Source organism: Xenopus laevis, chromosome 6L (genome assembly GCF_017654675.1).
Source record: "Xenopus laevis strain J_2021 chromosome 6L, Xenopus_laevis_v10.1, whole genome shotgun sequence".
NCBI classification, from domain to species: Eukaryota; Metazoa; Chordata; class Amphibia; order Anura; family Pipidae; genus Xenopus; species Xenopus laevis.
This window is the reverse complement of record NC_054381.1, coordinates 83,909,968-83,937,290: the sequence shown is the minus strand read 5'-3', so window position 1 is coordinate 83,937,290 and position 27,323 is coordinate 83,909,968. Positions and strand designations below refer to the sequence as shown.

General features: G+C 42.8%; 1 protein-coding gene across 3 annotated transcripts in view; it reads left to right on the top strand.

The window, feature by feature from the left end:
• The window catches only part of cdh12.L (cadherin 12, type 2 (N-cadherin 2) L homeolog), a 579,800-nt gene that overhangs the window by 490,427 nt on the left and 62,050 nt on the right, over positions 1–27,323 (top strand). For all 3 annotated transcript variants that reach the window (XM_041566243.1, XM_041566242.1, XM_018266856.2), the window contains one exon: positions 4,361–4,528. In XM_041566243.1, coding sequence (XP_041422177.1) covers positions 4,361–4,528 — 168 coding nt within the window. The remainder of the gene's footprint in view (positions 1–4,360; positions 4,529–27,323) is intronic.

The following is a 27,323-nucleotide window of genomic DNA, read 5'->3' as shown; positions in this document are numbered from 1 at the left end:
TCTTACTAAGAGGGTAGCAAAGCTAAAGGTTCTGGACAAGCAAAGGGCACGATCGTCTCACCAAAAATACTAGATGGAAGAACGCCACTTGGAAGACAGGCCAGACCACACAGCGTGGAACAGGCAGGACGGGCCAGCACAAGTAGAGCAGAGAATAGTCAGACAGGCCGGAATCAGGATTGGAGAACATAGAATAGTCAGCAGACAGGCAAGAGGTCAAATTGGAGAATTCGGAGTAATCAGGCAGGCTAGGGTCAGAATTGGAGAGTAGAGTAATGAAGCAGGCAGGCTAGGGTCAATTACAATAGATCAAGTAAGATTCACATGGAATAAACACCCAGGAACAAGCTGAATTGAACATAACAATGGGCAACATCTGTAGCACTGAATTCCCCTTAAGTACATTAGAATTTCGTGCCATTGCGCAATGACGTCATCACACTGGCGTAGTTGCGCCTATGAAACCCGGCACGCCATAGAGGAAACCGCACACAGATAAGAAGGACGCGTGCGGCGGGCATCCCTGCTGGAGGCGCGACGGGGGTCCCCACCACCCACTAGAGCACCGGGGTAAGACACTGGACCACCAGGGTAACTTATCGCTACACCAATATTTTCACAAAATGCCCATGGACTGTAAAAAAATGGGCCATTGACTTCAATGCATTTCGCAAATTTATCACAGTTTCACATATTTACCCACGGTTTGATTAATTTTTCTGCAAAGCAAAATGTAACGTATATAATCATCACTGTCCTTTAACATAGGTTATCAATAAATCCATTGCAAATAAATCTTAACAATACTTCTCCATAATCAAAAGTCAGCAGAGAGTTGACAGAGATAATACATTACAGCAAGTTCAGCAGGTAGAGTTACTCATTGTCCTTCAATTAAAAATAAAGCATTTGATGCCGCACAGTGGGGCATTATACTTAGGCTGCAGAGATAAACTTTTCTTTATTAGTTCTGACAGAAAAAACAAACTTTTATTGAATTAATGTATATGTGTTTAAGAGATGTTTTTCCTTTTACTATACAAATCACCTCTCCAAGGCTATAGGTTATATAGTATTAATTGTTTGAGAATGTAAAAAGTCACTGTTAGATACTGTATCTGTTCTATTATACTTCTTTTTTTTGATAAAACTTATATGAGCTCAGCAACAGCTATAATCAGGCAGTAGAACATTTTTTTTCTTAAAGGAGTGCATTTTCTTTTATATTCTTATATCTTGAAAAGTAACTATATACTTCACAAGAATACTTATATAAAGATAATGTTGACTTAAAGCTAGCTTTACAACTGAGAAGACTTTTGGCTACATGGCCGAAATTTTTTTATCCCTTAAAAGCTGCAGAATACATAAATTGTATGGGAGATATGAACTCAGCAGAATACATATAAGCATATATACTGTATACAGTATATATGTATGTATGTTTTTATTTGTATAGCGATCCTTGAGGGCAAAGCACTGTACATCAAAACAATAAATTAGTAATGACAAATAAGTGGTCATTGAAGTAAGAAGTTGCAATAGGTGCATTATTAGAAATACAATTACAATAAATATTAAGTGCTCAGTGTCAATGAAACAAAAGCTAGATGACCCCACCCTGTAGGGCTTACACTCTAAATAAAAGGGTAACATACAGACACAATTTGGAGGGGTATTAAGGTGCTGTAGGTTACAGTTTTTTACAGTGTTATATAAGTGCCAGTTCCAATTTCAGGTGTTAATCAGGTGCTCCCAGAGGTAGTCTTTGAGTTTTGTTTTAAAAACACTGAAGGAGGATTCTCTCCCCAGAGATTCAGGAATGGCATTCCAAATATCAGGAGTAGCAAGAGAGAAGGGTTTGATACGTGAAACAGCAGTAGTAGTGGGGGGTGCTAAGAGGTTGCTCTGAGAGGAGCGGAGGTTTCAGCCAGGAACATATGGAGAAACAAGAGATGTAGTTAGGTGCAGAGGAATGAAGGGCTTTGAAGGTTATTAGGAGAAGTTTATAAGTTATTCTTTGTTTTATAGGATGCCATCATAAGGATTTCAGCAGGGGAGGGACGGATTTTGGCAATATTGCGTATGAAAAAGTGTTTTCAGGTTTTGACAGTGGTGTTAATGTGATCAGAGAAGGAGAGAGAGGAGTCAAAGATTACCCCCAGACAGTGTGCTGAGTCACAGATGCCATCACTAGAGATAGTAAAAGGGGGAGTAGGACCAGGCTTAGGTGGAAAGATGATTAGTTCAGTTTAGGTTGAGTGTTAGGTTGAGTTTGAGGTGGCGCTGGTTCATCCAATTTGAAATAGCTGAAATAGTTAGAGAATTTGAGCCTCTGTTTCAGCTGTTAAAGGGGATGTTTTCAAAAAATGAAATTCCTTTAATGGGTCCACTGTCTACAAATAAACCTATCATCCCCTTAAATGAACGGGTGGATAAATATATTTGGGTATCATCAGCATACAGATGATAATTAAATTCAAATGATCGGATGAGATCTCCCAAAGACAGAGTGTACAGGGAGAACAACAGCGGACCAAGTACAAAGCCTTGCGGCACCCCCACAATAGGTGGAACTGGAGATAAGGTGTTGTTAGGAGACAGTGAATGATCGGTTAGAGAGGTAAGAAGAAAGCCAAGATGCAGCCTGGTTACGGATGCCAAGTGAATACAGAATATGCATCAGGAGAGAGTGGTCAACTGTATCAAATGCAGATTATAGGTCAAGGAGGAGAAGGATGGAGAAGTGACCTTTGGCAACCTGAATATTGTTTGTAACTCGGCACAAAGCAGTCTAAGTAGCGTGAACAGGCCGGAAACCAGATTGCAGAGGGTCCAACAGATCATAGGTGTATAGCACAATAAATAATAAATAGCACAATCACTGGCCAGCTTTACTCAATACATAATGAGCACAGATGATCAAAAGAAACTTAAAACTGTTCATTGCCCTTTTTATTGATATAATCACTGCCAATTTTAACTTAAAGGGGAACTATTCCAAAAATAAAAATGTAATATAAGCTTAATCATACTAAAATTAATTTTCTAAATACAATCAATTAAATATTCTGCATCATTTCTGAAACAATGAAGTTTATCTTCACTATCCCTCTCTCAGCATCTGTTTCTCTTCATTCTGTCTTCTTGCAGCAGTTGGATGTCAGATATTCATTGACAGTTAGATCCAATATATCTCATGGGAGGGCTTCCTTTCCTAGCTGATGTATTAGAGCTCACTCAAATAACTGATTCCAGTATAAACAAAATCTAACAAAATAGATTTTTCTTTGTGAAGTTCTGTTTGGTGCTTCTGGTGTCTACTGCTATACTCATGTTCATGACATTATAGCACATCCTAGGATTTGTCAAGTTGATACACTTATCTCTAAAAGATCATAATCTTTGAGCAAGGGTTTGAGACATGGAACAGGTTTAAAATAAACTGTCTCTGTAGTCTGACAATTGTTAATACTGAAAAATTAGAATAGTGAAACACACATTAGTGATGCAATGACTGTTGTATGATTTGACTGTCTCTTCTTGCAGCACACATTAACATTACTAAAAAATGAGGACCGTAGGATTTGAACTACAAGTCTAAAACACAGCATTTTTGATAGCAGAAAGGATAATGATCTTAATAGAATATATGATGAGGTTTATTGATAGAGTTTACTTTGTTTTTTAATGTAAATATAATTATAATGATTAATGAATAATGTTTTTATTACAGGTCCATAGTAGTAACTAAGTATAAGCTTTGTTATTAAATGGTCAGAGAAACCCTTTGTTGTTATGAATACCCATATGAATTACAGTTCTGGGTACAATATCCTCTAGACAAAATCTGTATGTTATAGCCTTGGAGAACAACATTATAAAATAAAAATTGAACATTTCTACAAAATACATACAAATACATTCATAAGGCTTAATTTAGGGTCAGGTTTGATGTGACACTATGAGACCTGACTGAATCCTGGACTATTTACAACTCACCCTAATTCATTGTATTATCTCTACAAATGATCTCTATCTATCTGTAATTTCCTAATGTATTGCCCATGAATACCTTTCACTGATCTAACAGTATATATTCTGTGCCTTTCTAGCTTTCATTTGTATTTTGCCTGACGAAGGGGCATTGATGCTCCGAAAACTTGCAATGTATTTTTATTGTTATCACTTCTACAAAGCTTTTTGTATTGTTTGTTTTTTTATTAGTTACTTTTATTTAAAAAAAAAAACAGTTTTCGGATTGACTACTCTAAATAGATTGTACAGCATATAAAGAAAATAACATACTATTACCTTTGACAGCAACTTAAACTAATGTTACATTTTGTTACTATTGAAGGAGTCATCAGAACAGCATTACCAAACATGGACAGAGAAGTGAAAGAACAGTATCAAGTACTTATCCAAGCAAAGGACATGGGAGGACAGCTGGGAGGATTAGCAGGAACTACCACTGTCAATATCACTCTCACTGATGTCAATGACAATCCACCCCGCTTCCCCAAGAGTATGTTTTTGTTGTGACAATAACAATAAAATACAGAAAATATGCAAACTATAGATGAAAGTAAAATGCACATGAAATGTTATAATTACATGAAAGTTTGTCCATTTGTCAGTATAATTTAAGGAAAATAGGTTAAATTGAGACAGAATGAAAATAAAATGGCATAGCACATAGCAATAAGACAACGGTAACAGTAAAAACTGCAATGCAATAGAGAAGAAAGCAAAAGATAGAATGTTGTAGCATAAAAAGAATGGAGGTGGAAAGGAAAAATAAGTGGAAATTACTAAAATGGAAGACTTAATTTATAAATGAAGCGGAAAGATTTGCTATTGAGGTATAGAAAGAAAGGAATAAAACAACAAGCATGATGGATGAAAAGTGAAGATATAAGTGATGTAAATATAGATGTAGAAAACATTGTTTTGACATAATATGGTTCACACATTACGCTGATATACAAGAGGGTTATTTATTATAGGTCAAGTTGTGTTTTCTTGAAATTTTTTATTTTTTCAAGGGTAGTTTCACTAAAAAACTAATTTTTCTGGAAAATTTGTGCCCTGAAACTTCTAAAAGCCAGAATCTGAAAATACTCTAGCTAAAACCTGTCGAGTTCATGTAGAAGTCAATAGCAGAGGTCCCTTTAACCATTTGAAGATGTTTTTTTCCTTCATGATTTTCGAGTTTGTGCTTGAAAACTCCATAAATTTGAGTTTTTTAAGCCTATGAGTGAAACAAAGGTGAAGGGCAAATTAGTTTCAAATCTTTTCTTAACATTATTAGAAGTGTTTTAAGGTCAGACAGTCATATGTCTTTATGATGGTGGAGCCTTTCTTTTCCTTTGAGCCTAGTTTGGAAGACATTAGCAGGGATAATTACTGTTATTTTATACTTGGTTTTGTTTTATCAGGCTTGCTAATGTACATATTAATTATACCTTCAACTATTTCCCTTATTGTGGCTCAACACGGGTTCTTAGTTGAGAAAGCAGCTAAATGGCTAGCCTAAATTATGGGTGCATTTTGCAAGGGACACTGCAAAATCATGTAAACATGAATTAAACGCAATAGGATTGCTTACATACAATTAGGATTGGTATTCATTACTACAGAGGAAAAATAAATATTTTTAAAAAATATGAATTATTTCATTATAATTAAGTCTATTGGAGATGACCTTTCTATAATCTGAACTTTCTGCATAATGCATAACAGATCCCATACCTGTACACACAAATTTGCATCAAGGGACCAGATCAGTTTCTGAAGCAGTTATCCCCTTGGTGAGACAATGGCTGTGAGTTTGCAAATACAAGTGTGCTGCTTAGATTATAAGAGCTTTCATTATTATTCAGGATTCTTCCTTATTGCAATCAAATGAGTTGTTGTGCTCCTCCCCTTTTGAGACCTACAGTATATGCAAATAGACTATATCATCGTGGTATAGATTTCCTGGTGTCAATTCTGCCTTTCAGTGTAGAGTGCTTTGTAGCAGCATCTTCAGCTCTACAGGCATGCTTCATATTCATACATTTTATAGTGCTTATATAGCTCTTTTAAAAGAAAGCTATTCACATAAAACCTTGAGTCTTGGTAACCAGAATGGCCTCTCCTTATACACATCCCTTACACACCCCTTAGAGTCATTCCATTCGTGTGGCCATGTTATGGGCATTCTCTTATATACCTTCCATTTATATGTTACTCAATTGGTGCAAAATAATACAGAGCACAAATAGAACCCTGAACTAAACAAGTATTCAGATTTGGTAGGGGCTAATTTATTAGTTCACTAAATGCAAGAGCATTGTATCCAATGAAATGACTAGACTCTTGCACCTTGCTTCATGCAGCACTGTTGGATGCAAAGGAGCCCTTAATGTCATACATAAGAATTAATTACAGGGAGCTTGTATATATACTGTATCTATCTATCTGCAGTGCCAAAAATCACTATTTGTACTGTATATAACATAGAACTGCATTTATTTGTGCTGAATTTTGCAAGTGCACATTTAAATTGCTACTTTTGGTGCTTTTTGTACTTTTTTAAAGAAATACAAATTCAGAACTATACTGGGTAAGAACCCCTAACTTAACTTCCTTTAGTATTGTGTTAACAGGGTAACCTGCAATTTGTTTGGCTTCACCTTATAACTCTGTGGCATTTGTTCCACTTTAATGTGGCATTAGTTTATAATTTATTCTAATATTTATTGCTAGACCCCCTTCTTTTTTCTTCTATTTTTTTTATTTAACAATATTTCTATAAACTGTTATTTAACAGATAAAAGTTGTGCTATGCAGATTTCCAAAAATAATGTATACAAGAGCATCCTTTCCTGCATATAGTACATACATTTGAAATTAATCTTACACTTGCACTTTTACCATAAATGAATATTCCAGAGCAACCTCAGTGTTATATTATTGCTTTTGAACAGACAGTTTAAATAACCCATTGTGACTTATGCCATACGTGTTCGAAAGGTTTGAAAGGAAACTTGACAATGAGCAGCATGAAATATTTAATTGTAACCTGCTTTTTTGCTCATTCCATTTCTTGAAACCTGTCTGCTTTATGCATGCTAGAATAGCCCATTTCTCTTTTAGAGTAACATCTTCTCACAATCTGCTAAGGTCACTCTCCTCTTTAAGCAAAGCATTATCACAAGCATTTTCAACACATTCTCTCTCCCTTTACATTGAACTTTTTCAAGGATCATCCATCTCACTTGACATATTATGTGCCCTTTGTCATGAAAGTGTTTGGCTAATGGTGTTTCATCTTTGCTCCTGCTATTACATTTGGGCTTGTTAATGCTTCCTCAGGCATATTTAAGTTAGGAAAGATGTTTGACACACTTATACCAGTCTGTGCAGCACTTTATCAGGTATATAACTTTTGCAGAACAAATGGAATAGTGGTATAATACTACCATCTAGTGGCTATATTACTACATAGTACATGATAATAGTGTCTGAACAATGTGGAGCATGGAAAAATGAATTCTTATACAGAGGAGTTCTGAATGTACCATGATATATATATATGATATCCTAGTTACATCAAAAATCATAGAGAAAAAGAACCCATTACCTACCAGTAGTTTTAATCTTCTGGCATAATATAAATATATATTTAAGCAGTAACCAATCACACTTAGTTCATTTAAACATGTAGATTTTTACCAAATATATTCTCCTATATTTCAAACTGTTTACATCACAATGTTATTGTAAATAAAATTGTAAATGCCATATAAAAGCATATCGTATTGATAACTAAATATACAATAAAATACATAGAGTTATAATATATTACATTTTTTATAGTGGAGCTAAAGCATAAATGATTATAGAAAAAAAAAAGTTCTAATCCATAGCAGATTAAACTTGAATGACAAGGCTGGCTTCACTGGGTAAAACTCAGTAATGGTCCCAGTTATCCTACAGGTGGTGGGGGGCAGTGGGTACATAAACATAAAACATAAAATGTTAAAGGATACAGGGGAGTAAACAAACCTCTTAACCCCTTTCTTAATTCTATACTTACTACATTTATATTGACAACTTTCAATATATGTTCCTTTTAATTCAACCCACTGTCCTTAGTGATAGTTCCCTTAGTTCTGGGCCAGGGCCTTTACAGGACAAAACTCACTGTTATGAGCAGATCTCCACAGACAGTTGAACTCAACCGGACTGACACGAGTATTCATATTTGTTGAAATTTAACCCATTAAGTGCTACCCCTCGTAGAATCTACGTTCTGTAGGAATGGCACTTGAAAGGCCACAGAACGTAGATTCTACGTTCTGCAGCATTTCAGGGTTAGGGAACTTTGTTCCCCAGCCCCCAGGCAACGAGCAGGGGCCGGGAACGAGTGGCCCCTGAGGCGCGATCGCCCAGGGGCCCCAAATGCAGCAGCAGACACGTGCAAACTGTGTGTCCTGCTGCTGCTTTCACTAACTGATCCGAAGCTCCGCCCCTCACAACGGATCTTCCTGGGTGATGCAGCATTTTCTTCCTCCAGCCCTGCAGAACGATCTGGACCTGCTTCCCCCAGGTTAGTGCCCATCCACACACAGAAATACACACAAACACACACTTATTTTCACATTACACACTTACATTCACACTTACACACAATCTCATACATTTTTGGGGGATCAGGGGGGTCACACACATTCACAGCACCCCCACACGCTTGCACACACACACACAACATGCAATTGATCAGTTGTACACACACATACACACTTACACTGTTGTTTCTTTTTTTTTTTTTCTTATCGCATTGTCTGTTTTTTTGTCTGAAAAAATGGTTTTATTGCCATTGCGAATAGCGTATTCGCTAATTGCACTGCGCAATACCTTTTGTATGTTATTTTGGTGATTATACTGTAATTTTGGTGATTTTGGCATTTTTAGATATTTTATTGCATGTTTTGCCATTTTATTACATTTTCAGCTTTGCAAAGGTGCTGTTTCCCTTTTCTGTCTGTAAAACCTATTTGGCCATGCTAAAATAATCAAAAATTGATTCTGACAGCTGATTACAGTAGGCGGGAAAAAAAAGCATTGATTTTTGCGGTTTTGTTGGATTTTAGTGATTTTTGTTACTTCTTTTTGACCTTGGACATTTTGTCTGCTATATAACCATTTGGAGGTCTCTGTGTACAAAATAGTTTGGTAAATCTTTTCATATCAGGCATCAAACTGTTCAGTACACTCCTGGCGTTCATATTTAGGATGACTTTTGCTGGTACGTTACAAAATGTGGGGTATATAATGGGGTAAAATGCAAGCTTTGTGACTATTTTCAGAATTTCCATAAAATGCGTTTTGTTTAGCATTGCTTTGCGGTTTGGTAGTTTGCAGTAGAAAATTGTAATTGCCTGCTTTAGATTCGTCTAAATGTGAACTTTCAGAAAATATATTTTTTTTCTAGGGTCTCCATAATGTTAGGGGGTTTTATGGTGCATAATGCACATACCAGGTGCTTGTATTGTAGCAGTCAGAGTGTCATATGTGAAAATTCCTATGTACTATTTTCATTTGGGTGTCTCTGTATGCCACCTAGTTTGGTAAATCTTTTCATATCAGGCATCAAACTGTTCAGTACTCTCCTGGCTTTCATATTTAGCATGACTTTTGCTGGTACATTACAAAATGTGGGGTATATAATGGGGTAAAATCTTTGTGACTATTTTCAGAAATTCTATAAAAAGCGTTATGTTTAGCATTGCTTTGCGGTTTGGTAGTTTACAGTAGAAAGATGTAATTACCTGCTTTAGATTCGTCTGAATGAGAACTTTCAGAAAATATATGGTTTTCTAGGGTCTCCATAATGTTAGGGGGTTTTATGGTGCATAATGCACATACCAGGTGCTTGTATTGTTGCAGTCAGAGTGTCATATGTGAAAATTCCTATGTACTATTTTCATTTGGGTGTCTCTGTATGCCACCTAGTTTGGTAAATCTTTTCATATCAGGCATCAAACTGTTCAGTACACTCCTTGCTTTCATATTTAGGATGACTTTTGCTGGTACGTTACAAAATGTGGGGTATATAATGGGGTAAAATGCAAGCTTTGTGACTATTTTCAGAAATTCTATAAAAAGCGTTATGTTTAGCATTGCTTTGCGATTTGGTAATGTGTAATTTCAGAAACTATATAGTTTTCTAGGGTCTCCATACTGTTAGGGGGTCTCATTGGGTGCTTTTGTTGTAGTAGCCAGTGTCATACCTGAAAATTCATATGCCCTATTTGGATTTGGGGGTCTCTGTATGCCACATAGTTTGGTAAATCTATGTTTATTGGGTATCAAACTGTTTAGTAGACCCCCGGCATTCATATTTAGGATGCTTTATGCTGGTAATGATACTTGGACGATACAACGCTGGAAAGTTGAAGCTTTGAGGCAATTTTCAGATATTTCACCAAAACCGTCAATTTTGGGAAAGCCTTGCGACTCAGTAGTTTGGAACAGAAAGGTATGGGTACCCATTTTAGATTCGGTAGAATGTGTACTTTCCAAAAATATATGGTTTTTGGGGGGTAAATGTATATTTCTGTGTTTTTGCCCAACAAAAAATGCAGTCAATGTGTTGATTTTTCATTAGCTGAAGTTCCCCACAGGACTATTTATATGCGCTAACTTCATTTTGGGGCCTCTAAATGCCAGATTCTTTGGTAAACCTATGAACAATGGCCACCAAACTGTTTGGAGGAACCCTGGCAATCCTATTTAGGGTGCTTTTTCTTGATACGTAATGATACATGGGTGATATGGTGCTAGGAAGTTGAAGCTTTGAGACAATTTTCAGATATTTCACCAAAACCAACAAATTTGGGAAGGCCTTGCGACTCAGTAGTTTGGAGCAGAAAGGCATCGGTACCCATTTTAGATTCGGTAGAATGTGTCCTTTCCAAAAATATATGGTTTTGGGAGGTAAATGTATATTTCGGTGTTTTTACCCCACAAAAAATGCAGTCAATGTGTTTATTTTTTATTAGCTGAAGTTACCCACAGGACTATTTGTATGTGCTAACTTCATTTTGGGGCCTATAAATGCCAGCTACTTTGGTAAACCTATGAACAATGGCCACCAAACTGTTTGGAGGAACCCTGGCAATCATATTTAGGGTGCTTTTGCTTGGTATGTAATGATTTATGGGTGATATGGTGCTGGGAATTTGAAGCTTTGAGGCAATTTTTAGATGTTTCACCAAAACCGACAATTTTGGGAAGGCCTTGCGACTCAGTAGTTTGGAGCAGAAAGGCATGGGTACCCATTTTAGATTCGGTAGAATGTTTCCTTTCCAAAAATATATGGTTTTGGGGGGTAAACATATATTTCAGTGTTTTTACCCCACAAAAAATGCAGTCAATGTGTTGAATTTTCGCTGAAGTTACCCACAGGACTATTTGTATACGCTAACTTCATTTTGGGGCCTCTAAATGCCAGATACTTTGGTAAACCTATGAACAATGGCCACCAAACTGTTTGGAGGAACCCTGACAATCATATTTAGGGTGCTTTTTCTTGATATGTAATGATACATGGGTGATATGGTGCTAGGAAGTTGAAGCTTTGAGGCAATTTTCAGATATTTCACCAAAACCAACGATTTTGGGAAGGCCTTGCGACTCAGTAGTTTGGAGCAGAAAGGCATCGGTACCCGTTTTAGATTTGTTAGAATGTGTCCTTTCCAAAAATATATGGTTTTGGAGGGTAAACGTATATTTTGGTGTTTTTACCCCACAAAAAATGCAGTCAATGTGTTTATTTTTTATTAGCTGAAGTTACCCACAGGACTATTTGTATGTGCTAACTTCATTTTGGGGCCTCTAAATGCCAGCTACTTTGGTAAACCTATGAACAATGGCCACCAAACTGTTTGGAGGAACCCTGGCAATCATATTTAGGGTGTTTTTTTTTTGGTACGTAATGATACATGGGTGATATGGTGCTGGGAAGTTAAAGCTTTGAGACAATATTTCACCAAAACCGACAATTTTGGGAAAGCCTTGCGACTCAGTTGTTTGGAGCAGAAAGGCATGGGTACCCATTTTAGATTCGGTAGAATGTGTACTTTACAAAAATATATGGGTTTGGGGGGTAAACGTATATTTCTGTGTTTTTACCCCACAAAAAATGCAGTCAATGTGTTGATTTTTCATTAGCTGATATATTATTCAAATTGCAGGTGAGTGATTGCTCACCAAAGTTAATCACATCTCAAAGGAGATAATTAACTGATTAAAATACAACTGTCACTTAAATTAAAGTGCACCTAAATATGGAGTGTGAGGATTGTCTGAACAGAAACCAGGTCTGGGTATACTGAGCAAAGTACCCCATCTATTGACCACTGGTCAGCAAATTCTTTCAACCGACCAGTAAACACTGCTTGGGTGTACTCTGCTCGGATGCGGGAATGCACCAGTATTCCGAACAAGACTTCTGCTGGCAGAGGATTCCCACCTTCCAAACATTGCTTTCTAGATTTATGGATGACTAATTTAGCTAAAGCCAGGAGCAAGTTTGAGAGAAGGTCTTTCTCTTGATTGTCCCGGGATACTGGGCGTCCAAAGATATAAACATGAGGGGAAAAGTGTAACCAGAACTGCAGGTAAAGCTTCCTCAAAAGAGCCAATAGAGGTTGCAGTCTGGCACATGTAAAATAAGCATGAAACACAGACTCTCCTTTGCCGCAGAATGCACAAGCAGCTGGGGAGTAAAAATGAGCTAAATACTCTCCAGTGCTCAATGCACCACCTTCCAACTCAAGTCTCCAGTGGGTCTAGGCACCAAACTGGAATAAAGAGCTCACCACTGAGGTCTTTCACCCTCATTAAGCACACGTCTCCAGATGGTATCATAGCGGGAGATGAGGGCAAGGAAGTGTACAGTATGAAGCATTAGAAAGTACAACAGCTTTCTTGTTATATCACGAAAGCGTGTCAATGGAAAATTCTCCAACTGGCTCAAGTTGGGGGAAGGAGGTGCTTGGGTGGATTGACGGGTTTTAGGTGCTATTATTATGTCTGGAGGTGAGGAGTTCCAAGGTGGACGTGGCTCTCCAGCATGTAAAACCCCATCAATGAAGGTGTGAGAATCAGCGGAGATTGTGTCCTTGATTTCCTTGAGCAGACGGTCTGGAACAGTAGTGGTGAGGAATCCCATGCGTTGCATAACTGCTTGAGAGTCCACCCAATCTGGTTTCTCAAAATCCAGGAGATCTCCAACTCTGGTTAACCGAGCCTGGCAAAGGCGACGGCATATGCTGATGGATTCCAACATCCTAGTCTTAAAAGATGAATTGTAAAGAAGGGGCTCATTTAGAATGTCTTCACCTTCAATGGCTCCTTTCCTTAACATGGAGACCATGCTCCAGGATTTTTGCTCCAGGTCTTTAGAGTGTCTTGGTTGAAAGGTTTCTTAGGAAACCCTCAGGTTCAATGATAAACAATTGCCGGTCATGTCCCATATTTCGTACCTGGCGATAAAAACTGATGCTAGAGCACACCACTGTGGAGAAGGATCTGCATACAAGTATCTCTGTATTTGCTGGAGATGGAAGGTGTGTACTTGAGAACGTATACACACGACTCCCTGCCCCCTCTCTTTCAACGGGAGGCTTGAGACACCTGCAGAAACCCAATGCTTTCCTATCCAGAGAAAGTCCAGTAACCTTGTCTGGGTCTTAGCAATGAATTCTTGGGTTGGGCTAAGACATATCAGCCGGTACCAGATCTGAGAGGCCACCAGCTGATTAATCACCAAAGCCCTCCCCCTCATAGAAAGTACTTTAGCAAAACCCTTCCACTTTCCAAGGCACGTTAGAACACACTCCTCAAGTTCAATGAAATTCTGTGAGACAGGATACTCCTCAGCTGATAGGTAGACGCCTAAATATTTAATGATTTTACTCTCCCACGAGATGTCACGAAAAGCAGGAGGCAGGAAATCTATCTGTAGAGAACCCTTCAGAAGGCTCTTGGACCAGTTGATCCGGGCAGATGAGGCAGCAGCATAGACTTCTTGACAATCTTGTGCCCGCTCAAGATCAACTAGGTCCTGGGCCAGAAGAATTACATCATCAGCGTAGGCTGAGAGAACCACCCTCATGTCGGGTTCTTTGAGCACCAGTCCCGTGAGCCTTTTCCTTAAGAGACACAGGAAGGGCTCAATGGCCAGCGAGTACAGTTGTCCCGACAAGGGGCATCCTTGCCGAACTCCTCGTCCAAAGGCCAGAGGTGCAGTCAGAGACCAGTTGATTTTAACTAAACACTCTGCAGAGGCATACATTGTTTTCAGGTAGCCCACAAACTGTGGGCCAAAGCTATAGGCTTGCAGCGTGCCTATAAGATATTGGTGATCCACCCTGTCAAATGCCTTCTCTTGATCCAGAGAGAGAAAAGCAAGAGATAGACCAGACCTTCTCGCAAAATGTAGTAAGTCTCGGATTAAAAAGACATTATCAAAAATTGTCCGACCAGGGACTGTATAGGACTGGTCAGGATGAATCACCTCTGCCAGCACAGATTTGAGCCTGACTGAGATAACTTTGGCCACGTCTGTGCTGAGCAGTGAGACTGGTCTCCAGTTCTTGATAAGACGGAGATCCCCCTTCTTAGGAAGTAGTGATAACACTGCTCGATGACACGAAAGTTTCTCACCTTTCTTGAAGGCCTCAGTTAGGACCCTATGGAAATCAGGGCTCAGAGTATCCCAGAAGAACTGGAAGAACTCTATGGTTAGTCTGTCAAGTCCAGGAGATTTATTGTGGGGCATTAAACGGAGTGCTTGAAAGAGTTCATCTAGAGTGATTGGTGTTTCCAACCTCTCTTTTCTCCTCTCACTGACCACTAAAAGCCCATCCCATAGCTCCTCACAGGCATCTGGAGAGATGGGATCTGGAGAAAAAAGGTTTTGATAGGGACCGGGCTCTGTCCCGGATAGCCTCCGGATCCTCAAGTGGGGTTCCATCCTCTGCAAAAAGGCATGTGATTTGTTTTCGGTTCCCCTTCTTCTTCTCCAAAGCATAGAAGAATCGCGAACCACGATCCATATCACAAAGTAACTGCATCCGGCTTCGCACAAAGGCACCACGAGCCTGTCGTTGTTCCATGTTACGCAGCACTTCTTTCCTTTCTAGGTATTCACACTGAAGGGCTTGGTCTTCAGAGCCTGATAGCCTTTGCTCAAGATCAAGCACCTCCCAATTCAGTGCCTCAATCTCTGCATTGCGCTGCCCGCTCACACTTTTGGTATACTCTTAACACAAGAGCTTTAGGTGAACCTTGCCTACATCCCACCACTGGTTCAATGTGGCAAATTCATCCTGAAAGGCACTCCAGCCTCGCCATGTATCCCAGACTGACTTTGCAAAACCCTCATCTTCTAATAAACTGTTGTTAAAGTGCCAGTAAGCAGCTTTTGGCAGAGATGGTCCGATTGACATTCTCAGGGATACACAATTTGGTTCTGAGAATGGTGCCAATCTAATGGTGCTCGACTGGGCTCGTGATATGAGATGGCTTGATATATATATCCTATCAATCTGGGATTGAGAAACATGACCATCTCTCACCCTGACATAGGTAAAGGCAACCGTCTCTGGGTTCTGTTCTCTCCAAGGAGAAATGAGCATCAAGGGTGTAATTAAAATCACCCCCTATAATCAAGGCTTCATCAGAGTCAATTGTCTCCATGTAGGCTGACAAACTTTCAAAGAACCGTGCCCTCTCTGGTCCGGTAGTAGGATCATACACATTCATTAGATTATATGTTCTATCTGACTCCCGGACCCGAAGATGCAATAGACGGCCAGGGATGACAGAGGTAGCACTCAGGACCTCTGGCTTGAAGGAATCTGAGAAAAGGGTCACCACCCCACTTGATGTCCAAGTGAGGTGATTAAAAAAGACCCTTCCCTTCCACTCCAGATTCCAGCTTGCTTCAAGTTCTGGAGTCTCTTGGAGGAAACTCACAGAGTACCCTCCTTGACGAAGAAAGGAGAGTACCTGAAACATTCGGAAAGGATTCCGACAGCCATTAGTATTAAGTGTGCTTATACTCAAGGCCATTACTGAGTCTTAGGAAGTGCTTTCACCTTCATCAAGGTCTGATGAGACTTTTATGACCTTAATGTATTGTCTCACAGAATTGATAACTAAAGGCAAATCATGCCACTTCTCCAGAGCCATGTGCAGCTTCTTCTCTAATTTAACACCAAGGGTGCTCTCAAGAAACTTTTTGAGTTCCTCAGCAGGGATGATTGGGGTAGAAGGATTTGCCACTCCTATGTCAACCTCCTCTTCGATGTTCCCCTCATCCATGAGCTCTTCCTGGCTAAGGGATTGATAATCTCCCCTCTCCACTAGAGCTTTGAGAATCTCTCCACAAGTTGATACAGGAAAAGGATCAGAATCACTTTTCTGGAGACCCTGCAATGGCTCAGGTGTTCCCTCAGCTTCACTTGAAACACATTTGGAATTGTTTGACACAGGAGCAACAGAACTAATTAGCTCCCCAGCAACAGGTAGAGCTTTGGAGGCTCGATGGTTAGCCTCTGCCCTCTCCACTGCCTCCTGTGCTTTCTGGATGGCAATAACATTTGGGTAAGTGGAAGACAAGGGAGGAGAGATTTTAGCATGAACAGTAGAGTTTGTCTGGCTACCCTCATCCTTATTTACAACTCCACCCTCACCATCCTTCCCAGCAGTTTCATCTGCAGGGTCCTGTATGGGGGTTAGCCCAATATTCTCCCCCTCCTAGAGTGAAATACCCTGAGGCACTAAAAACTGAGGCTGATTGTAGTTCCCAAATCTCAGCACTTCAGGAACACTGACTGCCCACTATGCAGGAGTCTCATTAGGTGTCTCTTTACACTCCAAGGGAAGATCTTTCAAATGGTTTTGAGGCAGATACTGCACCCCTGACTCTGCGGGGAGACCAACACTGCCATGTTCAAGGCCATGCAGACCATTAACCTCATTATTCCCCACCTGGTCTGGAGGCAAGAGTGCATGGTCTGACACCGGTTGATCGTGACCAACAGTTGCGCCAGACAATGTCATCACATGAGGAGCAGATGTTTTGCTGCCCTTTTTACCCTTGGATGGGGGTGCTCCATCATTCACCACTGATGCCCATTCCTCAGGTACCAGCCAGTTTGATTTAAATGTCCTCTTTTTCTTGGCATCTGAAGAGGAAAGGCCACTATCTGCCCCAACCCCAACAGGTGTTGCAATCATGGGTACCCCCACACCCTCAGGGGTGCCCATAACAGGGGTACAATTTTTTGTGGTAGGAACAACTGTGGTCCTGGGGGATGCTTTGACATGTTTTCCCCCCTTCTCTTTTTCCGCAATAGTAAGACATGCTGCAGCCTTAGATATCTTCAGTGAAGAAGGAGGAGGTTTGGATGTTGTAGAGGTGGGTTGTGTAACAGCCACCTTGAGGTTCTTTACAGAAGGAGATATCCCCTTTGAGGACCCTGCCGAAATAGTCCCAGCAGGATAAGATGTTTTATTTGAGGCACTGGGGGCAGGAACAGGGGCTGTGGTCTTAATATGCCCTTTGGGGCAACTCTGGCGAGTGTTCCCCAGGTTCTTGCAAAGGAAGCACCTCACTTCCTCTTTACTGTAAAAAATGTTATACAGCACCCCTTCAAATGGAACACCAAAAGACCCCTCAATAGTGTCTTGCCCCCGAGGTAAAAGTAGTTGCACCTGCCTTTTAAAGGAAAGGACGTGCCTCAGTCTGTTTCCTTACATCCCAGGGGAATTCTAGACATATTTGATTTTAACTCCCCAAAGGCTTGCAGGTGGGGGTACAATAAGTGGTCTTGCAGGAAGGGGGGCACATTAGATAAAACCACCCTTGTGCCCAATCCTTCTAGGGGTTCTTCAGGGACATAACTCCCTCCCACTGTGATACCCCTTTGTACCAGAGCATGCACTGCTGTTAGCATATGGGCAAAGATTATGGCTTTCCCATACATTTTACTTGCTGCTACTACTGCAGAGTGGCCCACCCCTTCAGCTGCAGCCTTTATATAAGCCTCTATGCCATTAGGCATCTGACCCCATGCTTCCTTGTAAGCTTCTCCCCCCAGCAATGACTTGGCTAGGGTTGCTGCCAGTAGCTACCACGTGTGCAAATGTTTAAGCAGGGGTCACATTGGCTGCAGCAGCAGAAGTAGAGGCAATGGGGCTTTTTGACATGGGCTCTGACTGGTGTTTTCTTGCAGAGCTACAGCTGGGTTTTTCAGGTCCTTTTGCTTTAGAACCAAGAGATTTTTTTATAACTTTCCTTTTTATTCCCTCCCATTATTTTACAAAACACCACACAAAAAGAAAGCTTTATAATATTGATCAACAAAAAAGTAAGTTTTAAGTTGAGAAGCTGTGGCAGGGAGAGGGTTAATGTGAGCAGGTGCCTGGGAGCTGCACTGCTGCTGCTGGAAAAGATTTTATATTTATACTTATATTAAATCCTTCTCCCTTTAGCTTTCTCTCCTCACAGAACTGAGTGCAAAATCAAAATCCCCACTCAATCTGTACAAAAAGTAAACAATTTGTGCTGAAACAACAGAAAAATGCAAATGAAACTGACACCCAGGTGCGGGGGAGGGGTAGGGGATCTAACAGTGAGTTTGTAGCCCAGAGCAAGTGAAGGGAACTGGGCTAGGAATCACTCACCTTCAGGGTCAAAAGAAAAATCGATTTTTAGCAAAGAAAATTAACTTAAAACTTCCCAAATTTTACACACCAAGTGGACAACACATTCACACACCAAGTGAAAACAAAAAATCCTGTCTCAAACAGGAATTTCAATGCTTAATTCAGCACCAAACAGAGAGCTTTCTCCTGTGTGTTGGTTTTTCATTAGCTGATATATTATTCAAATTGCAGGTGAGTGATTGCTCACCAAAGTTAATCACATCTCAAAGGAGATAATTAACTGATTAAAATACAACTGTCACTTAAATTAAAATGCACTTAAATATGGAGTGTGAGAATTGTCTGAACAGAAACCAGGTCTGGGGATACTGAGCAAAGTACCCCATCTATTGCCCACTGGTCAGCAAATTCTTTCAACCGACCAGTAAACACTGCTTGGGTGTACTCTGCTCGGATGCGGGAACGCACCAGCACTCGGAACAAGATCTCTGCTGGCAGAGGATTCCCACCTTCCAAACATTGCTTTCTAGATTTATGGATGACTAATTTAGCTAAAGCCAGGAGCAAGTTGGAGAGAAGGTCTTTTTCTTTATTGTCCCGGGATACTGGGCGTCCAAAAATATAAACATGAGGGGAAAAGTGTAACCCAGTGGTCCCCAACCAGTAGCTCGTGAGCAACATGTTGCTCTCCAACCCCTTAGACGTTACTCTCCATGTCCTCAAACCAGGTGCTTATTTTTGAATCCCAGGCTTGGAAGCAAGTTTTAATTGCATAAAAACTAAGTAAAGTGCCAAGTACAGTCTCTTGTAGGCTGCCAGTCCACATAGGGGCTACCAAATAGCCAATCACAGCCCTTATTTGGCTCCCCAAGGGACTTTTTCATGCTTGTGTTGCTCCCCAACACTTTTTACATTTGAATGTGGCTCACGGGTAAAAAAAGGTTGGGGACCCCTGGTGTAACCAGAACTGCAGGTAAAGCTTCCACAAAAGAGCCAATAGAGGTTGCAGTCTGGCACACGTAAAATAAGCATGAAACACAGACTCTCCTTTGCCACAGAATGGACAAGCAGCTGGGGAGTCTGTAAAACGAGCTAAATACTCTCCCGTGCTCAATGCACCATGCAGCACTTTCCAACTCAAGTCTCCAGTTGGTCTAGGCACCAAACTGGAATAAAGAGCTCGCCACTGAGGTTTTTCACCCTCATTAAGCACACGTCTCCAGATGGTATCATATCGGTCGATGAGGGCAAGGAAGTGTACAGTGTGAAGCATTAGAGAGTACAACAGCTTTCTTGTTATATCATGAAAGCTTGTCAATGGCAAATTCTCCAACTGGCTCAAGTTGGGGGAAGGAGGTGCTTGGGGGGATTGACGGGTTTTAGGTGCTATTATTATGTCTGGAGGTGAGGAGTTCCAAGGTAAAACCCCATCAATGAAGGTGTGAGAATCAGGAGAGATTGTGTCCTTGATTTCCTTGAGAAGATGGTGTGGAACCCTAGTGGTGAGGAATCCCATGCATTGCATAACTGCTTAGAGTCCACCCAATCTGATTTCTCAAAATCCAGGAGATCTCCAACTCTGGTTAACCGAGCCTGGCAAAGGCGACGTCGGATGCTGATGGATTCTAACATCCTAGTCTTAAAAGATGGATTGTAAAGTAGGGGCTCATTTAGAATGTCTTCCCCTTCAATGGCTCCTTGCCTTAACATGGATACCATGCTCCAGGTCTTTAGCGTGTCTTGGTAGTAAGCCGGCAGGGTTGAAAGGTTTCTTAGGAAACCCTCAGGTTCAATGATAAACAATTGCCGGTCATATCCCATATTTCGTACCTGGCGATAAAAACTCGATGCTAGAGTTCACCACTGTGGAGAAGGATCTGCATACAAGTATCTCTGTATTTGCTGGAGACGGAAGGTGTGCACTTGAGAACGTATACACACAACTCCCTGCCCTCCCTCTTTCAACGAGCAGCTTGAGACACCGGCAGAAACCCAATGCTTTCCTATCCAGAGAAAGTCCAGTAACCTTCTCTGGATCTTAGCAATGAATTCTTGGGTTGGGCTAAGACATATCAGCCGGTACCAGATCTGAGAGGCCACCAGCTGATTAATCACCAAAGCCTTCCCCCTCATAGAAAGTACTTTAGCAAAACCCTTCCACTTTCCAAGGCGCGTTAGAACACACTCCTCAAGTTCAATGAAATTCTGTGAGACAGGATACTCCTCAGCTGATAGGTAGACGCCTAAATATTTAATGATTTTACTCTCCCACGAGATGTCACGAAAAGCAGGAGGCAGGAAATCTACCTTTAGAGAACCCTCCAGAAGGCCTGAGCTCTTGGACCAGTTGATCCGGGCAGATGAGGCAGCAGCGTAGACTTCTTGACACTCTTGTGCCTGCTCAAGATCAACTAGTGTCAGGGAGCCGGGAGCTCCCTCCAAGGAGGTAGTCAGGATCGAGGAGGAAGCCCTCTTGAGGGTGCAAGGTCGCGGTGTCCAAAGGGTTAATCAAAGGGGTAGTCAGGATCCAGGCAAGAGTTCACGGGCAGGCAGATAACAACAAAGTCCAAAGTCCAGGCAAAGGGTCAGAATAACAATCAGGAACAAGATTAAGCTATAGAAGCTCACAGGGAACCCAGGATACACACAGGAAATGATTCCTATACTTGGGCGCCATTCTGGCGTCTAGGTAGCGTATTTATTTTCAAATTTGGCGACATAGTGACGTCATTGGCGTCCTTGCGCCGACGTCGGCACGCTGACGTCACCGCGCTGGCGCCGCTACCCACGTGGCGGCCATGGGCGCCGCCATTTTGGAAGTGACGCCGGCAGGGAAGGACGCGCCGCCCGGAGCTCCTGGACCTGCTCCGGGCGGCGATCGTGACAGTACCACCCCCCTCACGGGGGGCCTCAGGACCACCAGGACTTGGCTTCTGGGGAAATTTGGAGTGGAAATCCCTCACAAGACGAGGAGCATGAACATCAGAGTGTCCTTCCCAGGAGCATTCTTCAGGGCCAAAGCCTTTCCACTTGATGAGGTACTGAAGGGAGCCCCTGGAGATTCTGGAGTCAAGGATCTTTTCCACCTCATATTCTTGTTGACCATCCACAGATATAGTAGGAGGAGGAGACTGGTTTACAGAAAAGCGGTTGGAGGTAGCGGGTTTCACCAAAGAGACATGAAATACGTTGGGAATTCGCATCTCAGGGGGAAGCTGAAGTCTGACAGCCACAGGATTAATCACTTCCGAAATGGAGAATGGACCCACAAACTTCGGACCCAACTTAGGAGAAGGCACCTTCAACCGAATGTTCCTGGAAGACAACCAGACTTTATCACCAACCTTGTAGGGAGGAGAGGGTCTACGTCTACGATCAGCAAACGTCTTGTGAACCAGAGCGCTCTTCTCCAAGTTCGACTTGGTTGCAGCCCAAATAGCAGACATGTGGGCTGCATGGTCATCAGCAGCCGGGACGTCAGACAACACAAAGTCCTGAGGAAAGGCTTGAGGATGCTGACCATACACCGTCATGAATGGAGACCTTCCAGTGGAAGAGTGGCATGCATTGTTATGGGCAAATTCCGCCCATGGGAGAAGATCAGACCAGTCATCTTGACAAAGGGAGACGTGGTTCCTCAAGAACTGTTCCAAAGCTTGGTTTACTCGTTCAGCTGCTCCATTGGTCTGGGGATGATAAGCAGAGGAGAACTGGAGAGTAATACCCAGATCTTTACACAGGGAACGCCAAAACTTTGCTGCAAACTGAGAACCTCTGTCGGAGACAACTTCCACAGGGAAACCATGCAAGCGGAAAACATACTGGATGAAGAGCTGAGACAACTCCACAGCAGATGGAAGCTTCCTCAGAGGAATGAAATGGGCCATCTTGCTAAAGCGGTCAATCACAACCCAGATCACCATGTTCCCACAAGAGGGAAGAAGCTCAACTATGAAGTCCATTGCTAAATGAGTCCATGGACGAGAGGGAATAGGCAAAGGTTGCAATAAGCCACTTGGGTGGGAATGGCTAGACTTGGATGTGGCACAAACGGTACAAGCAGCAACGAAGTCTTTGACATCTTTTCGGATAGTCGGCCACCAGACAAAACATTGAAGGAGTTCAAGAGTCTTTTCTGGACCGGGATGTCCAGCTTGCTTGGAACAGTGGGTTTGTTGAAGAATGGGCAGACGTAACTCGGAGGGAACAAACGCCATCCCAATGGGGGTATCAGAAGGAGCAGAAGATTGACCAGCCAGAATTTGATCAGCGAATTGAGGGTACAAGGAAGCGATGATCTTGACAGGAGGAATAATAGGCTCTAGTCTTTCAGGAGTACGATCCACCGGAGTGAAACTTCGAGACTTCTTGGAGCCAGGGCGAAAAGGGCGAAAAGTCAAGACGAAGTTAAATCGAAAGAAGAAGAGAGACCACCTTGCTTGTCTGGGATTCAGCCTCTTGAGAGATTGAATGAATTCAAGATTCTTATGATCTGTGTAGATCGTGACTGGGATCAAGGAACGTTCAAGGAGGTGACGCCACTCTTCTAAGGCAAGCTTAACCGCCAGGAGTTCTCGATTTCCTACATCATAATTTTGCTCCGCAGGAGAGAACTTCTTAGAGAAATACCCACATGGATGCAGCTTCCCATCAGAGGGATGTCTTTGGGACAAGATAGCTCCAGCTCCAACTTCAGAAGCATCCACCTCGATGAAGAAAGGTAACTCTGGATCAGGATGGCGGAGAACCGAAGCAGAAGTGAAGGCATCCTTCAAGGATTGAAAAGCTTCAACAGCAGGCGGGGGCCATGAGCTGGGTTTACCCCCTTTTCGGATGAGGGCAAGGATTGGAGCAATACGAGAAGAGAATCCCTTAATGAATTGCCGATAGTAGTTAGCAAAACCAATGAATCTCTGGATTGCCTTAGTGCTTAGGGGTAGAGGCCACTCTTGGATTGCAGACACTTTCACAGGATCCATCTCGAAACCCTCTGGGGAAATGATATAGCCCAGAAAAGGAATCTTGGACACTTCAAACACACATTTCTCCAGTTTGGCAAAGAGAGAGTTCTTACTCAAACGAGAGAGTACTTCCTTCACCTGAGAGCGATGGCTTGCAAGGTCCTTGGAGAAAATCAAGATGTCATCTAGGTACACGACCACAAATTTTCCCAAGAGATCCCAGAAAATGTCGTTCACGAATTCTTGAAAGACAGCGGGGGCATTGCAGAGACCAAAGGGCATTACGAGGTACTCGTAGTGCCCATCACGAGTGTTGAATGCTGTCTTCCATTCGTCACCTTCCCGGATGCGGATAAGGTTATACGCCCCACGGAGATCCAACTTAGTGAAGATTTTAGCCCCCTTCAGTTGGTCAAAGAGTTCAGCAATCAGGGGCAAGGGATACCGGTTCTTAACGGTGATTTTATTAAGACCCCGGTAGTCAATACAAGGACGTAGACCTCCATCCTTCTTTTCCACGAAGAAGAATCCAGCCCCGGCAGGAGAAGTAGAAGGGCGAATAAACCCCCGCTGGAGATTCTCTTGGATACAGTATATTGCTTCATGGCAGTGGTTTCTGCTGGAGAGAGAGGATAAGTACGACCTCTAGGGGGCATGGTTCCAGGTAGAAGATCGACAGGACAATCGTAATGTCGATGTGGAGGAAGGAATTCTGCTGACTTCTTACAGAATACATCAGAGAACTCCCTGTAAAAGGAGGGTAGAGTCTTCAGATCAGATATAGAGATATTCACCCTCTGGAGGGGTTCAGCAGGAAGACAATGGTTCTGGCAAAATGGGCTCCAACGGGAAATCTGTCCTGCGGACCAATCAATGGTGGGATTATGCAGGCGCAGCCAAGGGAGACCCAAAACGACTGGAACGGATGGGCAGGAAATAATTAGGAACGAAAGTCTTTCTTTATGCAGCGTCCCAACCTGCACAGGCAATTCACCAGTCGTCATGGAGATAAATTCAGCCTCCAGGGGTCTGTCGTCAATGGCAGTGACACGAAGCGGAGTGGACAATGGGAATAAGGGAACTTCCATGTGTTTGGCGAAAAGAGCGTCCATGAAGTTCCCAGCAGCTCCAGAGTCAATGAAAGCTGAGCCGACAATGGTCTTAGTGGCTAATCGAATCTGTAAAGGAAGGAGAAACCTGTGAGTGTTCTCTTGAGACTTCGGAGTAGTGCCCCCTACATGAGTTACCCTAGATATACCTCGGGGAACAGAACTCGTGGGCTTCACCGGACAAGAGTTCGCAAAATGAGACTGTCCGCCACAGTACAGACATAAGCCAGCCATTCGTCTACGGAGTCTTTCTTGTTCGGAGAGACGAGCCCTTCCAACTTGCATCAGTTCCTCCGGAGGAGAAGGAGAAGCTTGAGCAGCTGGAGTTTGCAAGAGAGGTCTCTGGAAGCGAGGTACCAACAAGGGTTGAAATCGTTTACAACGCTCCCTCTCTACTTGATGCTCTCTGAGACGAGTGTCCACCTTAATAGATAGTGCAATCAGATCTTCCAGCAGATCAGGGAGACAAGATCATCTTTAATGCGAATAGAAAGACCTTGATAGAATACGGCCTTATAGGCATCGTCATTCCAGGAAGTCTCAGCCATCAAAGTTCTAAAGTCAATAGCATAGTCACTGACACTGCGGTTTCCCTGACGGAGTTGCAGAAGACGTGAAGGGGCATTTGTGACCCGACCCGGGGCATCAAACACAGTACGAAATGCTTGAAGAAAAGCCTTGGCATCAAAAGTCAGTGGAGAATTCTTCTCCCAAAGAGATGTTGCCCACTCAAGTGGTTTGCCCACCAAACGAGACATCACATACCCCACCTTGGAACGTTCATTGGGGAAGTGCGAGGGTTGAAACTCGAACTGGATCTGGCACTGTGTAGCGAAACCTCTGCAGGCCTGTGGGTCCCCACTGAAGAGAGGAGGAGGCGGAATACGAGGCTCACGAGACGAGAGACCTGTGCTAGACGAGACATCCGCCATGGGAGGATTTACAGCAGCTTGGGAAGCAGGAGACGCTGGAGGCACTCGGGAGAGAAGGGTATCGAGTGCCTGACCTATACGGTACTGCTGGGCTTCATATTCCTCCATGCGGGATGCCAGTCCGCGGAGTGCTCGTCCGACATCAGGCGTAGCTTCCTCAGTAGGATCCATGGCCCAAGTATAATGTCAGGGAGCCGGGAGCTCCCTCCAGGGAGGTAGTCAGGAGCGAGGAGGAAGCCCTCTTGAGGGTGCAAGGTCGCGGTGTCCAAAAGGTTAATCAAAGGGGTAGTCAGGATCCAGGCAAGAGTTCACGGGCAGGCAGATAACAACAAAGTCCAAAGTCCAGGCAAAGGGTCAGAATAACAATCAGGAACAAGATTAAGCTATAGAAGCTCACAGGGAACCCAGGATACACACAGGAAATGATTCCTATACTTGGGCGCCATTCTGGCGTCTAGGTAGCGTTTTTTTTTCAAATTTGGCGCCATAGTGACGTCATTGGCGTCCTTGCGCCGATGTTGGCGCGCTGACGTCATCGCGCCGGCGCCGCTACCCACGTGGCGGCCATGGGCGCCGCCATTTTGGAAGCGACGCCGGCAGGGAAGGACGCGCCGCCCGGAGCTTCTGGACCTGCTCCGGGCAGCGATCGTGACAACTAGGTCCTGGGCCAGAAGAATTACATCATCAGCGTAGGCTGAGAGAACCACCCTCATGTCGGGTTCTTTGAGCACCAGTCCCGTGAGCCTTTTCCTTAAGAGACACAGGAAGGGCTCAATGGCCAGCGAGTACAGTTGTTCCGACAAGGGGCATCCTTGCCGAACTCCTCGTCCAAAGGCCAGAGGTGCAGTCAGAGACCAGTTGATTTTAACTAAACACTCTGCAGAGGCATACATTGTTTTCAGGTAGCCCACAAACTGTGGGCCAAAGCTATAGGCTTGCAGAGTGCCTATAAGATATTGGTGATCCACCCTGTCAAATGCCTTCTCTTGATCCAGAGAGAGAAAAGCAAGAGATAGACGTCCTTCTCGCAAAATGTAGTAAGTCTCGGATTAAAAAGACATTATCAAATATTGTCAGACCGGGGACTGGTCAGGATGAATCACCTCTGCCAGCACAGATTTGAGCCTAAGTGAGATAGCTTTGGCCACGATCTTATAGTCTGTGCTAAGCAGTGAGACTGGTCTCCAGTTCTTAATAAGACGGAGATCCCCCTTCTTAGGAAGTAGTGATAACACTGCTCGACGACACGAAAGTGGCAACTCACCTTTCTTGAAGGCCTCAGTTAGGACCCTATGGAAATCAGGGCCCAGAGTATCCCAGAAGAACTGGAAGAACTCTATGGTCAGTCCGTCAAGCCCAGGAGATTTATTGTGGGGCATTAAATGGAGTACTTGAGAGAGTTCATCTAGAGTGATTGGTGTTTCCAACCTCTCTTCTCTCCTCTCACTGACCACTGGAAGCCCATCCCATAGCTCCTCACAGGCATCTGGAGAGATGGGATCTGGAAAAAAAAGGTTTTGATAGAAGGACCGGGCTCTGTCCCGGATAGCCTCCGGATCCTCAAGGGGGGTTCCATCCTCCGCAAA